Here is a 15423-nt window from a genome sequence, read left to right on the forward strand (position 1 = left end):
CTCTGTAGCAGTTCATTGATTTCATAAATGCAACACACTGTAGTTTTTTTATACATAGCATAAAGGTAAAAAACTATATATGCAGTGTTATCCTCATTTTAGATGTCAAAATGGTTTTGTGGCTCCCACCAGTGTTTTCTTTTCTATGGGAAATGGGTCCAAATGGCTCTTTGAGTGTTAAAGGTTGCCGACCCCTGACCTAAGCCATTTCTGTAAGATCTAAAAGACACCAAGGGGAAGCAGCATGAAAATGTTCCCTTTTGAATGAGTGAAACAAACAAAATAGAGGGATGGGCTTAAAATGAACTACTCCTCTGTACAGTAGGTATTATAGTGTTTCATTCATACAAAATTATGAGTTTCATTCATCACAAAATTATTTCGTTTTTACCATTCTGACAAGTCAGGAGGTCCTAGGGGCAGGTTCATGTAATCCCTTTTCCCCATTGCAATGTGGGTAACTTCATTTTGTAGTGGAAATTCATATGGAGAGGATCTAGCATCCTCAAAAACTCAAAATTAAGTTTTTCCAGACTCCCAACAATGCTAGAGCTGTACCATTAGGTGACTATGTGGCAGAAAGAAAGATTACACATTAACATACACATAAAACAAAACTGATCAGTATTTTTGTTTTGCAGGGTTACCAAATTTTGGTCACCCTAGTACTAACATGTTGAGGTTGGCTATTTATATAACCATTAATCTCATTTTAGGCCGGCCTCTAATTTTTTTTTAAGTTGAAGATCCTTGGCTCCCCCAAGGCAAGGAACATAAGTTCATAGCAATAGACTCCCTGAAGCAGAAGCTGATATGGATGGGACGGCCTGCCCAAGTCATCAGTGACTTCTGAAAACTCATTTGTCCTTCTTTGCTTGTCAAGATCATTATACTGGCTGGTGCAATGAGTAATAGTGCACTGTGGCTCCATTATGCAGCATGTATGACAGCACAAATAAAAGAACATTATAACCATGAAAATTAGAAAGAGAAAACTTGCTTCTTGTAAAAAGAACAAAGAAAGAAAGAAAGAAGTAGCAGGTGAGTGGTCTAAAGGAAGAGTGCCATAGGACAAAGGTAGGCAACTGGTGACCTCCAGATGTTTTGGACTGCAAATCTCATCTGTCCCTGCCAGCACAGCCAATGGTAAGACATTGCAGCACTTGTGGCCCAAAACATCAGGATAACACCAGGTTGTCTAAAATAGCAGAAGGGCACCAACTATTGCTATTGGCATTCAGAGGGCAACATCCAGATATGTAGATTCCCACCTGCAAATGAACAGATTTAACTCAATGTTGTGTTCTGTTTTGCTGTTGACCACCTTGCAGCTGTGCTATTTTAAGGTAGGAGAACAGATTCCTCTACAGACAAGATGAACAAAGCCATTGGAGAGTTGTGATGGAGTAAACAAGGTCATAGCACAGTGGGCTCATTAAAGATTTGGTATCCATCTGCTCAAGCTATGCCTAACTGAGAAAGAAGGATGCCAAGGATGTCACAAGAAAGGATGCCAAGTACACATGAATAGGACTGCTCTGTTTACAAACATCATACTGATTAGCCTGTGTTGGTAGTGGAGAGGCTATGAAGAGATGAAGAGATGAAGCTAGATGAACATGCTAAAGCAACTGAACCAGTGAGGGATTTCTTAACTCTATGAAGGTACTTTGACTCATTCATCCCACATTGCTATATTGTTATGGAGTAATGTAGTATTTTGATCAGAAAGGAATTGGTTTTCTCTGCTTCCATGCTTAGTTTTGGGGTTGTGAGCCTATTCCGTGCCACTTCTCTTGCAAACAAAGTGTTATGTGGTGGTCTTCAATCATTCCTCTGTACTGCAACCCATTCTCTCTTGTTCTCTTTCTCCAGAGGCTATTCTCCATATTGAGCTAAAATGGGTGACTGGAGCTTCCTGGGAGAATTCCTGGAAGAAGTCCACAAGCACTCCACAGTGGTGGGGAAAGTCTGGTTGACTGTGCTTTTCATCTTCCGGATGCTTGTCCTGGGCACAGCAGCAGAATCCTCCTGGGGAGATGAACAGTCTGACTTCATGTGTGATACTCGGCAGCCTGGTTGTGAGAATGTCTGCTATGACAAGGCTTTCCCCATCTCCCACATCAGGTACTGGGTTCTTCAAATTATCTTCGTCTCCACCCCTTCCCTATTGTACATGGGCCATGCAATGCACACAGTACGCATGGAGGAGAAGAGAAAACTTAAGGAGGCCAAAGAAGGATCCAAGGCAATCCAGGACAAGAGTGATGCTTTTCACCCGCAAGAATACCCAGCACCAGAGAAGGCCGAGCTCTCCTGCTGGGATGAACCCAGTGGAAGGTTCATCCTTCAAGGCACTCTGTTGAACACCTATGTCTGCAGCATTTTAATCCGTACCACCATGGAGGTGGCCTTCATTATAGGGCAGTACATGCTTTATGGCATCTTCCTTGAAACCCTCTACGTTTGTAATCGGCAGCCATGCCCTCATTTAGTCAACTGCTATGTTTCTCGGCCAACAGAGAAGAACATCTTTATTGTCTTCATGCTTGCTGTCGCAGCTCTGTCCCTCTTTTTAAGCCTGGCTGAGCTGTATCACTTGGGATGGAAGAAAGCCAAGAAGAAATTTGCACGTTCCTGTAAAAATAGTTTGAGACCAGACAGTAGCAAACTGGCAGCAGGCACCCAGATGAAGGTAGGGCAAAGCTGCTCCCCTCCACCAGATTTTAATCAATGTTTGACCAGCCCTGCAGGGAAGTATATTAATCCCTTCAGTAACAAAATGGCCTCTCAGCAGAACACTGTCAACTTTGCTACTGAGATGGTTCACGGCCAAGATGATGCTGTTGGAAAAGTCCCATTCGTCCAACGTAGCTATACGGAGACTCCTGAGACAAGCAATAATTCTGCTCCCAGCTTGCCCCCCAATGGCTACTTCCATGAGAAACGCAGGCTCAGCAAAACTAGTCGCACCAGCAGTAAGACTCGGTCAGATGACTTGTCAGTGTGAATCGCTTTCCATGGGGAAAGAGGAAGGAAAGACTCTCTCTTGTGCTCGAGACCTGCAGTTAGCTGTTAACATCCAGGTAGTCTGAGGTCCAGTTCAATAGTGCTTTTCAACTTACTTTTAAGTGAATGGTCTGACCTGTTCTGGAAAGCTTCTTTCATTCTTTGAGTTTATTATTATTCAGAAAGGTGATCAATCCATTTCAAAGCTTTTTGCTACTTACTGCCTGACATTTTTCAGAAGCACTGCAGCTAAATCTACTCAAAGTATACCCTTACACATTTAAACCATATCTAATCATCATTTAAATTCCCACATAACCCTGGGATTGGCAAATTCATGACAATGCTGGGAAGCCTGTCCCAACACATTTCCTAGAACTACGTTTCCCAGGAATTGTTTATCAGACTTACAAAGATTTCAGCTGATATTCTGGACAAATTCTGAACTGCAAACTTGCAGTTCCTAGCCGTCTGCTGTTTAGTACCCCTATTGGTGCCAATGTTACATGTCATGACATCCATCATTTCTATCCTCTCAGATAAAGCTCAAGCACTGACTTGCTGAACTGAACATCAGAGATGACGCTGGTTCTCATTTGCAGCAATTGACATCATGCCAGTGAGCTGTACTTTTGCTACTCTGCTTCTCTTTTGAGATTACTTCCAGACATTTTGCGAGTGCACCAAGAAGCAGCATCCCTCCTCATCCCCCAAAAATAAAATACGTCCTTTATTTTTCCTCATCTCGCTTCTAGACCTGACAGTGCCGGCTTGCCATACTTAAGCCAAGTAAATGTGCAATCAATTCTACTTGAATTTTTGATATATTGTCTTTCTGTAATTAGTTCTGAATTCTGAATCACCTCACAGTACTAACACTGGTTCAGTAAGGTGCTACCTGAACATACTTAGAGTTGTTTCAAGATAAATATTTACACAATTGAAATGATATTTCCCATGGAAAAGCATATTTTCATGAAGCAACTCTGTGAGGAGAAGCACAATAGTATGTTGTGGATTTAAAAATTTTGTCCTCGGTTATCCATATTTAATTGTAAAAGTAGTGATGTAGGGTATAATGAACCTAGCCACCTGGGAACAAAAAGGGGAGTGGAGGATTGAGAGGACCATTCCAGCACCAATACCAGAGCATTCAAACAGTTCCAGGGCTCAGACCAGCTCTACAGGAAGCAGTGACAGGAGGAAACAAGAGCTGGGATAGGACCATCAGGCATAGTTCAGCAGTTTGAGAAGGAGCCAAATCACAGTAGCATCATTCAGGAACAGGGATCATCCTGGCCTATCCATTTTTTACAGAGCCTCTGACTAGCACAAGTTAAAGTCCAGTTAAAACTACAGGAAATGCCATTCTCACATGATGATCTGAAAGCTCCATCTCCATCCTTAGTTTTCTGCAGTGGCTGTGAAAGAGAAATCTCTCCTTTTATTCTTCAGATATCCAAGTTCGTGCAAGGTCTAAACTATGAATCATATTTCTAAAGGCTTCAATTCATTGCCAATTCATATCAGGTTTGTTCTTTCATGATTTTTGAGTGGAACATTATCTTGTGATGGAGTGCCAGGAAAGACCTGACACTGATTTCCAAAGCTGGGGTGCTTCCAGACAAATGGCTCCTAGTACTATCAAAATGCAGCTATTTTTTATTCTTTGGAGTGCTTTTTTCTGATAAGCAAGAAGTAGTAGTAGGCAAACACAGGAGGGTTATAAATGGAAATAATAATCTGGACCCCTAAATAAAATTCCAGAATAAGGCCAGGCAATTGCACAATAAAAACCACCTCTAGAAGCAAATGTTCATTCCTCACCACCACCATGCACACCTGATGGAAAATACCACTAAAATGATCTTGTAAACTGCTGAGATGACAAATGGATAGATTGGTGATCAGTTTGCTTAGATAAGGGGATTTATTTTGTCTTCGTTTTTTAGGGAGATCTAATATCCAGGCAGCAAATGTGTTCCACCTCCTTTTCCAAAACATTTTTAATTGGTATTATATAATGTTGTATATGGTGAGGCAATGACAGGAGAGGAAGGCAACAGCAGTCCTCGCCACTGCAAAAAGCTACCTTGCAAGTGGGAACCTCTGAACCCTTCATGAGCAGGGCACACAACAACAGCCTTACCCCTTGGGAAGAAATAGTAAAGGTTGTGAGAAGACTGCATTTTTAAAGTGCCTTTATTTACAGTTCTCAATTTCCCTGTCATTCAAACACCAAGCTGGAAATATGCATTTTCTGTTTTCAAGAAGTTTCAAATAATGTATTGTGCTTTGTTTTGTCCTAATAAAAGTTTGGATTAAACTCCTTTCACTCACATTTCTGCTATCAACATAGCGAAACAGGGCAATGAAACCTCTAGTAACAGGATACAGACACTGTATAATTTGCAGTCCCAAACACTGATCTTCACAAATCATGGGTAGAAAGGCCTCATATTTGGCATGAGGAAATTACAGAATAATAGGCATGTTGGTTTTATACAAGAATAGTAAAAATCCCAGGGCACTTTAAAGGATTGACCAATGGTCCTTCCAGTCCAGCACTCTGTTCACATGGTGGTAAACAGAAACCAGCTCATAGGATTCCCTCAGGATGGGTACAAGAGATCCCCTTAACCATACTCCACAGCAATTGGTGCATCCAGGGATACCACCTCTGATAACAGAGCTAACACATACCCAACAAGACTAGCAGCCTGCTCCTCCATGAATCCCTAGAGCTGCAGCCCCAGGATATGGACAGAATGTGAAGATTGGGTATGCTGCACTTGATCCCAGAAATAACAACAAAGGCAACTACTCCAATGCTGTATAAGGGACAATGTGCCAAAATGCATTTTGACCAATGGCTTTGACCGGCAACAAAGGGTTGCCACCTGTCTTATGTCAGTAGCCCCTGACAAAACCACAAGTCAAAATTCATTCACCTGGTGGATGTTCAGTGTTGGATCCACATGTGCAATTTTTATGGGGAAGAAAGCACCACTGAACTTATATCGAGTACCCATGCCCAAGAAAACGTACACTGTCAATTCAGTGAGAACCTGAAAGTTGCTGTTTGTCTTCATGACACTAGATCAAAGTGTCTTAAAGCACAACTGTGGCTCTTCTGTTCACTTACTGTAGCCAACCCCAACCTCATGCCCTCCAGGTATTTTGGACTTCAACCCCTGTCAACCTCGGCCAACAGAGGAATGCTGTGAGCCTTAGCTTAAAATGTCTGGAGAGCACAAGGCCAAGAGAGGCTGCCCACAGCATGTTTGTGACAGTTCCCTTTTGTTTCATTTGGCTGTGCCCTTCATGTGTTCCCATGTCTTTCTTTGCACAAGCTGGTATATAACACACACATTTACTCACAAATAAGCATTTCAAGTTTGCTCTGACATAAGATATTGTAGGAAACTTAATCTCAAGACAATCCGGAAGTGGAGACTTCATCAGGGACCCCACTCAGAATAATGCAGCCTCCCCCCCATCCATCTGGGGTGATAGGAGTTTGGGACAGCTAAAACAAGGTATAGCTGGTACTGAGTGCTTATTTATTTAAAACATTTTTATGCCGCCCCCATCGCAACAAAGCCTCAGGGTGGGGGGTGTTCTGGATACTTCATAAGAAAAACAGCTGGTGAGGACATTCATGACTGTGAGGAATAGCATGTGCTTTACTAAATGCCACCTGAGCATTCTTGTCTTTGTGCAAATTGAATAGATGAGCATTAGTAGCTGGCTGGAAGATTTTATGATCACAGCTTTTATATGTCCTTATGTCAGGTCCAACAAGCTTGCCGTATTGCAGTGGATGTACTAACTTTGTGCCCTTTACTTTCAACCCATACTGTCCAGAAGAACAAGTGCTATACCTACCTGGGTGGTCTTGAGTCAGTTGCAAAATCCAGCAATTATTTGAGTTTGTACACCTATTCTTTTTCAAGAAAGATAACAGCATCCAGAACACTCACCTTCCAGAGGATGCAAGTATTTTGCCTCCTAGATATGATTCTAGTTCAAGGAAGGAGCACTGAAAACACCGTTTGATGTAGCTGTCTAGGTAGTCATTTTAAAAGTGTCCAAAAAAGGGAAAAATGCATCAGCTGCTTTTAAAAGACTAAAGAAGGAAACAGATTTACATAAAATTCACACATGCTGATTTATGTGCATAGATGGCAATTTATAAATAATTGATATAATTTAAATAAAAATGCATCATGCCATAAATTGAATTTGACTGGACAGTCCTTGAAAAAAGTCTGCTTCCCACAGAAGATTCTCATTTACCGAAGACACTTTAGAGTTGAGGACTCCTCTGGAAGAATCCTTCGACAACTCTTCTAAGAGATTACTGTTCTCTGTAGGGCACATGGCCCCTTAGGACTGGGATTTTTTAAATTAGCGTTACATCATGGCATTAGCTGAAAGCAATGGTAGGAATGGGGTTCAAAAATTCAAGGTTCACACATACACATTGGAAAACAGGTAGGCAGGTGGGTAACTCTTGCTCTTCAACTCCCTTGGAAGAGGTCCTGTCCCAGTTGATCCCCACAGCCCAACCACACCAAAGGGCATTCTAGAGTGAAACAACTGAAAAAGCCCTATTGCCATGCTTTCTTTGAATGTCTAGGGCAAGTACAAAGAGAAAAGCCACTGCTGTCCCTTCTCAAAAGTTCTGGTTGTCTAGCTTTGTTCAGGAAGAGTTCCTCTTTAATCCAACACTAGCTAAAAAGGCCACCCTCCCAAAAAAAAAAAAAAAAAATCAAAAGTAAAATCTGATTTGGAGGTAAGGAGAGGGAGTCTCCACAGCTCTGCTCCCCAACAGCACTGTCCCTTTCCTACAGATACACACTTCCCTATTTATTCCTATGGCCATCTTCTCTAGTTGACTTCCGAGCAGAGGTCTTGGGGAGAGAGCTCAAAGCCAGCAGCTAGAATGTGGAACAGAGAGTGCAGTGACCCTGAGTCCCAATCCCCACTCAGCATCAAGCTCAAGGGGTGGCCTTGGTCCAGTCACGCTTTCGGCTTAGTCAACCTCACACATCTGTTGGGATGGATAAAAAGACGGCATGGAGAGAACCACGAATGCCTGCCTGAGGCCTTAGAAGAAGTGTGGGAAAACAGCAAGAGCGACAGAGACAGAAATGAAGAACTGCCTTTCGTATATTGCACCTTCTGCTTTCTGCAACTATTCCTGTGTTCCTTCAGCACGGAATGCCACCACTGTCTGAACTATTTTGCAGCACTGATTCTAAAGCTGTTTGATGATCAGCTGTTGAGATCCAAATGTCATTGCTGAGTCTGAGCTACACAGAGGAATTCAGAATCAAGCAAAAGGCTTCAAACAAAATCTATGAAAATAATTCACACACACATACACACAGGTACATATGTACATATACCAATATTTAATTTAAAGTAACTATGATATTGTTCATTCAGATATCCCAGCATTTAACCACATCAAACTAGACTTTATGTGGGATTTCCTTGTACTTTTCTTTCTTGAGAAGGAATGTTAATTTGGATCCAGGCCACAATGCAGAGACAGGGAGATTTAACCCTTTGCCTCCATACCAATTTCCTAACACACACAAATACACACATACCACCAAGCTGCAATTAGCTACAGAGTGAGAAACCTACAACAAAATAAATCTTTCTCAAAAGCCAAATAGACATAACATTAAATCTATGGCCAACAGCTATGTCTCTTTTTTCATTTCATTTTTACTCTAGAATACTCAGATGAGGCCTTATCCAGATCTCAGAAGTCTCCACCGCTCACACCCAGTTTGAATCAGACCCCTTGTGCCTGCACTAGATTTTAAATGTTGTGGTGAAGACACAGATTTAAAGTGATGTTTGCTTGGCATCTCTTATTGTCTGAAGATCCTAAGAAATGAGCTGTGGACTTTCCACATGTAATGCATGTTCTGTTACCACTTAGTGCAAGCCCCCCTCAATATATCTGAGCTGAGGTACACAACCACTGGGGGACCGTAAGTGGCTTGTGGAACTGTAAAAAGAAACCAAGAGTAATTCAGCTAATATTGACAGTCTCCATCAGCTACCAGTCCTCTCAACCCAGATCTGCAAGCCTGTAACACCCCCAGTCCTCATCTCTGTTCAATGATTTAGGAAAAAAAAAGACCACCACCACTGGGTTGAAGATCTAAAGACCATGGTTATGCAAGCTGGAAATGCTCAGAACTGACACACTCATTTGGTGATGTCCAATTGGACATCAGCTGCTTCTTTGTTCTGTAATTTGTATCATGATGGCCTGTATTTCACTCAAACGTGTAATGTATCTGTATATGGGCAGATTTCAGGCTTGTGGGATCTAAGGTTTTTTTTACTACAACCTGGAGATCTTCCATCTAGAGCCTTTGCAAAAGACATACACTTAGAATTAAAGAATGTTGAACACAGTGATATGTTTTGAATAGCACAGCAGGACAGAGTTTCACATCTCTTCTGTTTAACTCAAGCTCTCTTCATTTCAACAGCATAATCAAGCCCAGGGAAGGATACAATGGATGGGTTCTGACAACATAATAAGCCATAGTCAAGAGTTCACTATGGGTTAAGAGGGGTTACCATTGAACCATGGGTGGTAGTGGTTGAAATATGGGTTCTCATTTTGTCAGAGCCCATCTCATTAGCAAGCCTTGGCTTATTAACCACAATTAACCTATGAAGAGACACCACAGTCTGTTGTTGCATTGTGAACTATGGATTTTTCGCCATGGTTTGTTATCATGGCGGGGTTTCTGCAATATAGCCCACGTTTCAACAGCAATCCACACCCAGTCCATAGACAACTCTTGAGTAATGGTTATCATCTTGTCTGAATCCACTCATTTTAATGCTGCTATTTTTAAATAATGAGAAATCATAAATCCTTGTAGGGTAAATCAGTCAGAGAGCTTTTAGTAAATCCAGATCTATTATCCATTTATGCCTGACCTACTAAAAAAAAAGATAGATGGTAGAAGAGAGAAATGGATGAATGAGAATAAAGGAGATAAGTTAGACTAGGAAAGCAGTGGAAGAGAGGAAAGGGGGAATCAACTGGCATCAAAAAGTGGTTTCTTTTACATATAGGGGCTAGAAAAAATGCCTCTCATGTTCTGCCACCTCCTTAGGGAGAGAGAAAGGGCACTGAATTTTTTAAGTTGGAAACCATTCACTTACCTCCAGGAAAATGAAAGTCTTTGCATCTTCCTATAGACAACAAGCCTGCAGCATAAATGGTTTCTTGATCCACCACAGACTGCATGCAACAGCCTCTACTTCAGGGATGAGCAGCACCTGCGGCTCCAGGTGTGTCTGGGCTCCAAGTGCCAGAAGCCCCTGCAGCATGGCCAAAGAGCAAGATGTTAGGATTTGAAGTCTATGAAGATGTGGAGAGCCACGAGTTGCAAAGCCCTTCTCTACACTTGGAGTAACTTCAAGATAGAGATTGATCTGCAAGGGGGAAAAGGTGCTTGACATTTTCTGATGCTGATTCACAGCACTGGTATGGAGCTATTCAAAGTTGCTGATAACATCTGAAAATTTCATCTGAATCCAGCAAATAGATAACCACAAACTGTTGGGAAAAGGAAAAAAAGAATTGAGAATTTAGGGTGGTATTTGTGAGCTACAAATAGAACATGTTATAAACCTCTCAAGAACAAGGGGAAAAAGATTGGTAATGGAAACTTTGACAAACTTAACTATTCTTGCTTTCCTGCCAGACACTGTTATAATCCACAGTATCTTTCAGATCAGCTGCAGCCATCACACACACACACACACACACACTAAAAATACACTCAAAAGTGGAAAAATAGACATTGTTGAAGAAACAGGTGCCACTTGGAAGCAACAGTTGAGCGTAGATATATCCTTGTTTTAATGCACTCCAATAGCCATTCATAAATCAGTGTTTTCCAAAGGCCGTTCAGAAGAAACCAATCCATTCCAATTGCCATTTACACTGCAATTTTATTCATGCCTACTCAGTAGTAGGCCATAGTGTACTCAGTGGGACATACTCCCAGGAAAGTGTGCATATTCTTGCAGCTTCAGCATCCTTTGTTTTAGTCTTTTGCCTTCAAAAATCCTGCACACATTTTTGGATTTGCCCTCACCTGTCCAAATAATTGCTTTCACTCTTTTCTGCTAGGCTTTGTTATCCTGCAGACTCAAATTCTCTCTCCCTTTTGGGACTCTGTTCTGAACCTTGGCCCCTCAGCTACCCAACATATTCGCAAAATTCCACCCCCAACCCCACAAGGATTACCGAGTTTCTGAAAATAACAAGCATGTAACAGCTGAGAAGACCAGCAATGTCTTGAATGCACATACCGGGATCCCTAAGACAAGGCCAAAGCCCCCTCCTCTCATTTCTGTTGCCAGATTCCCTCACCCACGTCAAACAGTGGGGTGGCAATTAAAATAGAAACCAGAGAGAGATGAGAAAGATGGCCCATCAAAAGCTGTAAGTTTTACTTCCCTTTATCACACTTTGGATCAATCTAAGGGCTGCAAAGAAGTGCTGAAGCGGGAACATGTTGTTACCTGTTCTCCACATTCTCAAGTAGTGAGAAATTATTTTCAGTGGCAAAGAAACTTAAGGTGCCTCCATAGTATTTGCATTACTTGTAAATAACAACATGTAGAGACTCATGGAAGCTTCTAAGCTGCTACGAGAAATCAAGCAGAACTGATTGAGCCTGTGAGGCCTGAGTAAAGTAGGAGCAAGAAGGATAGCCCACCTCAAGTGGGCCTTCCACCCTGGTCATGCTGAACAGCAGAAAACAAATAGGGCTCCCTGAATTTCAGTTCCAGTCTTGGAAGAGGGGATGTACCTGCCCTTTCTTTGCTGAAGGTATTTAAGAAGCAGCTAGATGGAGGCACATATGCCAGGTAGGATGTAGTTGCATCCTACACTGAATAGGAAGATGGATGATACCAGGAGTCCAGCCTGGAGAGCACAGGTTGGCAGCAGAATATTGGGCCATCGCAAATAAAATGTAAATAAGTAACAACAAAAATCCTGAATCCTGAATGGGAGGAAAAGTTGCAAATCCACATTTATTCATTTAAAATTTCCCTTGCTACAGTTGGAGGGAGACATGTGGCCTTACCAAAAAGCAAGAGAACATGTTTCCTTCAGAACAAAGGTGGCAACCTGCAGCCCTCAACCTAATTTCAAAGGTCCTTAGCAAACAGATTGATCCCCCTCCTTAGTTTCAAAAAGGAAGGAGGAAGAGGAAGAAGAAAGGGGATGATAGAGAGACAGATACAGAGGTCAATAGGGAGAAAGAAAAAGAGGTACCTTCAACTACCACCAGCATAAAGTTAAAATTCCCTACCCCTGGCTTTAGAAGGAATGTGTGTTTCTCAGGACCGAAAGGAAAGCACACACAGCTTGTTAAATACTAAATCCAAAAGAAATAGCAGAACTCGCTCCTCATCAAACAGACCTGGGGTACGTTAGAGAGTCTGACGAGAAGTGGTCACAAGAATTGGTCATTAAAGAATTACATTTATTTTTAGCACAATCCTATGGCCTGCATCTTGATGCAGACTTAGAGGAATGAGGCATGGGAGTGGCAATCTTCAGTACCACCACACCTTGCAGTTTGCAGCCATCTACACTTAGTGCTGGGGAGGAGAAGGAAAGGAGGCTGGGATGATTATAGGAATTGGTGGTAGTCCTTGGCTTCAGTCTCCTCCCACCTGCACACTCTGGCATGCCCCCCCCCTTTTTTCCCCAAGGCTCAGACCTGGGAGGGTACAGCTGTTGTGGTTCTTTCCACATCAGCTGTAAGGGGGTAGGGCAGGGCCTCAGTCCACACAGTCATAGCTCTGAGATCACAGGAAGAATCCTATGGCTTCCCAGGAAATGCTGGAAGGCCATAGGATTGCTTTGAAGTGGCCATAAGATTGTTTAATGAAGGCTGCAAACTTTTGCCCTTTAACCTAGGAGTATTACTTGTGAATGAACCCCATTAAACCCAATGATAAATCAATAAAAACAACATGTGAAAGATTACACTATAAGGTAAAAGGCTATAAAATTATAGCTTTTAGATACTTCTCTGTACCTCCCTGGAAATCATATATATGTTTACATGGAAGCAAATCCTACTGTGTTCAATGGGACTTGCTCCAACTTGGAAGTAAGTTCTACCAATCTTAATTTGACATAATTCTAAGGAAGATGTGAGTAAGTTTGTTACAGAGAAATACTTATGAGCAGCTTTCATCAGTTTTAAGGGCACTTCCAGATGGAGGGGTCCTAGTGCTAAGAATCAGAAGCCATTCTGCAGCTATTTCATCTTCTCTTATCTGCAAGAAGAGGAAAAATGGTGAAAGCCCAGGAAAAAAACTTAGAGGGTTTCAAGTGGAAGTAGACAATGTTAGCCTCCACACCCCATTACTGTATGTGATTGAAGCAGGGCAATGACACCATAAGGCCTGCTCTGGAAGCACTGCTGTACATTTCTGAAGTCAGGTGTTTAGGACAGGATATGGACTCAGTTGGTGTACCAAGTAAGCCATTGCCTAACAGTCTCCTTAGCCAAGCTTGCCAGATTGGCCTTGGGGGTGATGGTGCTTGTTCGGAGTGACCAACATCCATCCAACTGCTGGATCCAAATGGTTTTCTGATTGTTCTTGGGGGTTTGCACATCACTCAGGCTGGTAATCCCATCAAAGACCTGATTAATCAGTTGGGAATGGGGAAAGAGTCTAACGGTTCCATCTGGGCTAATGAGGATTGCCAGAGTGGCCAGGGTGAGTGGCAATGACTTCCTTGGAGCAAGGTGTGCTCCTAGCAAGTTTGAAAAAGGCAGTGTGTGATTCTCCCTTAATCTCATTGTATTGGACAACTTCAAGCCAGTCTCTATCAGTCCATTTTTAAGTCAGCAGGTTTCTCTGCTCCAGTGCTTCCGGATGATATTGCTGATCTGAAACAAATGGGGGGTTTCCATTCTATCCCCACGCCCCTCCCCAAATTACTCTTCCTTAGCAGCAGCAGCCACCACTGCCTTCAAAGTATCAATAAAGACACATGAGGGCACAGCAGATGGAAATACCCGGCCCATGATGGCTTCTTTCTCTAGTATGCTTCCCTCCTTTCTGCAGTTCTCATTTCCCTCCCTCCCTCTTGTTGCTTTCATCCTCCCTCCCTCTCTCTGGCTCCTCTTTCCTTCCTTCCTATTCTCTGTGGCTCCTCTTTCTCTCCCCATCAGCATGCAACTGAGCAGAACAACTTCTCTGTGCTAAAAGCTGACTGGGAGATGACAATCATTTTCCACACATTGAAGGCACACATTGTCATCCCTCCCTAATGAAGTCAATGGGTGGGCTGCTTCATTGGTTTTAATGAAGAAGAAGGCTTGCCTTTCAAAATTCGGGGAAGGGGCAGTTAGGGTCTTCTGATGCCCTAAGGGTCCTCCATGGAGGATGACATTCAATTATCCTCCAGCCCACTTCTTGGCAAAGACAAATTGCTTTTCAACTGAAGACCGAGGAAAGATCTTGGCTTGACTTGGCTAGGCCTTGCAGCTGTCCTGGTACTCACAAGTGCAGCACCAGAAGCCCCTATTCTGTGTTAATCACCCCAAGGCAGTATTTTTAAAAAGTGTTCTGAACTTTCCCACTTGCAAAATTACTAGATCTTTCCTTTTTCACATGCACACACCACCAAGCTCACACACAGAGCTTTTTTCTACCTACAGGCCAATAGTTCTCAAAACACAATGAATTATTAGCACCTTCAACATTCATTTCCCCTGCCCCCATTCCCATTTGTAACTTTTTAAAGGCAATGGAGATTTTTCTTCTGTAAAAGATTATTTTCTAGAGAGTGTCAATTGCTAAATCTTTTCCATGATTGCCTGTTGGTAAAAAGAAAGACTCTTTTCCTTATCTATTTTTTCCTCCTGATAACTGCTTTGGGTAAAAGCACTTTATCTGGGGAATTCAATACAAATTCTTTTTCTATTTTCTTTACACAGCAGATTTTGCCTACAGCTTGGGTGGATAGGAAGCAGTACTTCGCATTCTCCCACATCAGAAGTTAAGAAATTCATTTTCCCTCTTGATTTTCTCTTTAACACAAAGGACTTTACTAGGCAGTGTGGTCCATTTCCAAATCATTCTATTGCTCTCTAGTGGTCAAAAATATTCTGAACACACTCCGGTTTATTAAATACTGAAGAAAGGTCAGTCAAATTTGACAGATTAGAAAAAGGAAAGGCTCTTTGTTATGTCCTCCCTGCTACAGACACACATTTGCAGAAGGGTATGGAGAGAGAAACCAGGAAAGAAATGATTACAATTGTTAACAATAATGACACTCTTGTGTCTAACAGTCACAGACCACTTACTAAAATCTGG

At 42.2% G+C, this 15423-nt stretch overlaps 1 protein-coding gene across 2 annotated transcripts in view; it reads left to right on the top strand.

Moving 5' to 3' along the window:
- The window catches only part of GJA5 (gap junction protein alpha 5), a 23396-nt gene extending 18058 nt beyond the window's left edge, over nt 1–5338 (top strand). Inside the window, exons 2-3 of one of the 2 annotated variants that reach the window (XM_044442349.1) lie at nt 1332–1665; nt 1876–5338. In XM_044442349.1, coding sequence (XP_044298284.1) covers nt 1901–3010 — 1110 coding nt within the window. In that variant the 5' untranslated portion in view covers nt 1332–1665; nt 1876–1900 and the 3' untranslated portion in view covers nt 3011–5338. The remainder of the gene's footprint in view (nt 1–1331; nt 1666–1875) is intronic. The other variant, XM_044442348.1, reaches the window with a different exon arrangement.
- The last annotated feature ends 10085 nt before the right edge of the window (nt 5339–15423 follow it).

This window comes from Varanus komodoensis, unplaced genomic scaffold (assembly GCF_004798865.1).
Source record: "Varanus komodoensis strain SLA01 unplaced genomic scaffold, ASM479886v1 scaffold4, whole genome shotgun sequence".
Taxonomy (NCBI): Eukaryota; Metazoa; Chordata; class Lepidosauria; order Squamata; family Varanidae; genus Varanus; species Varanus komodoensis.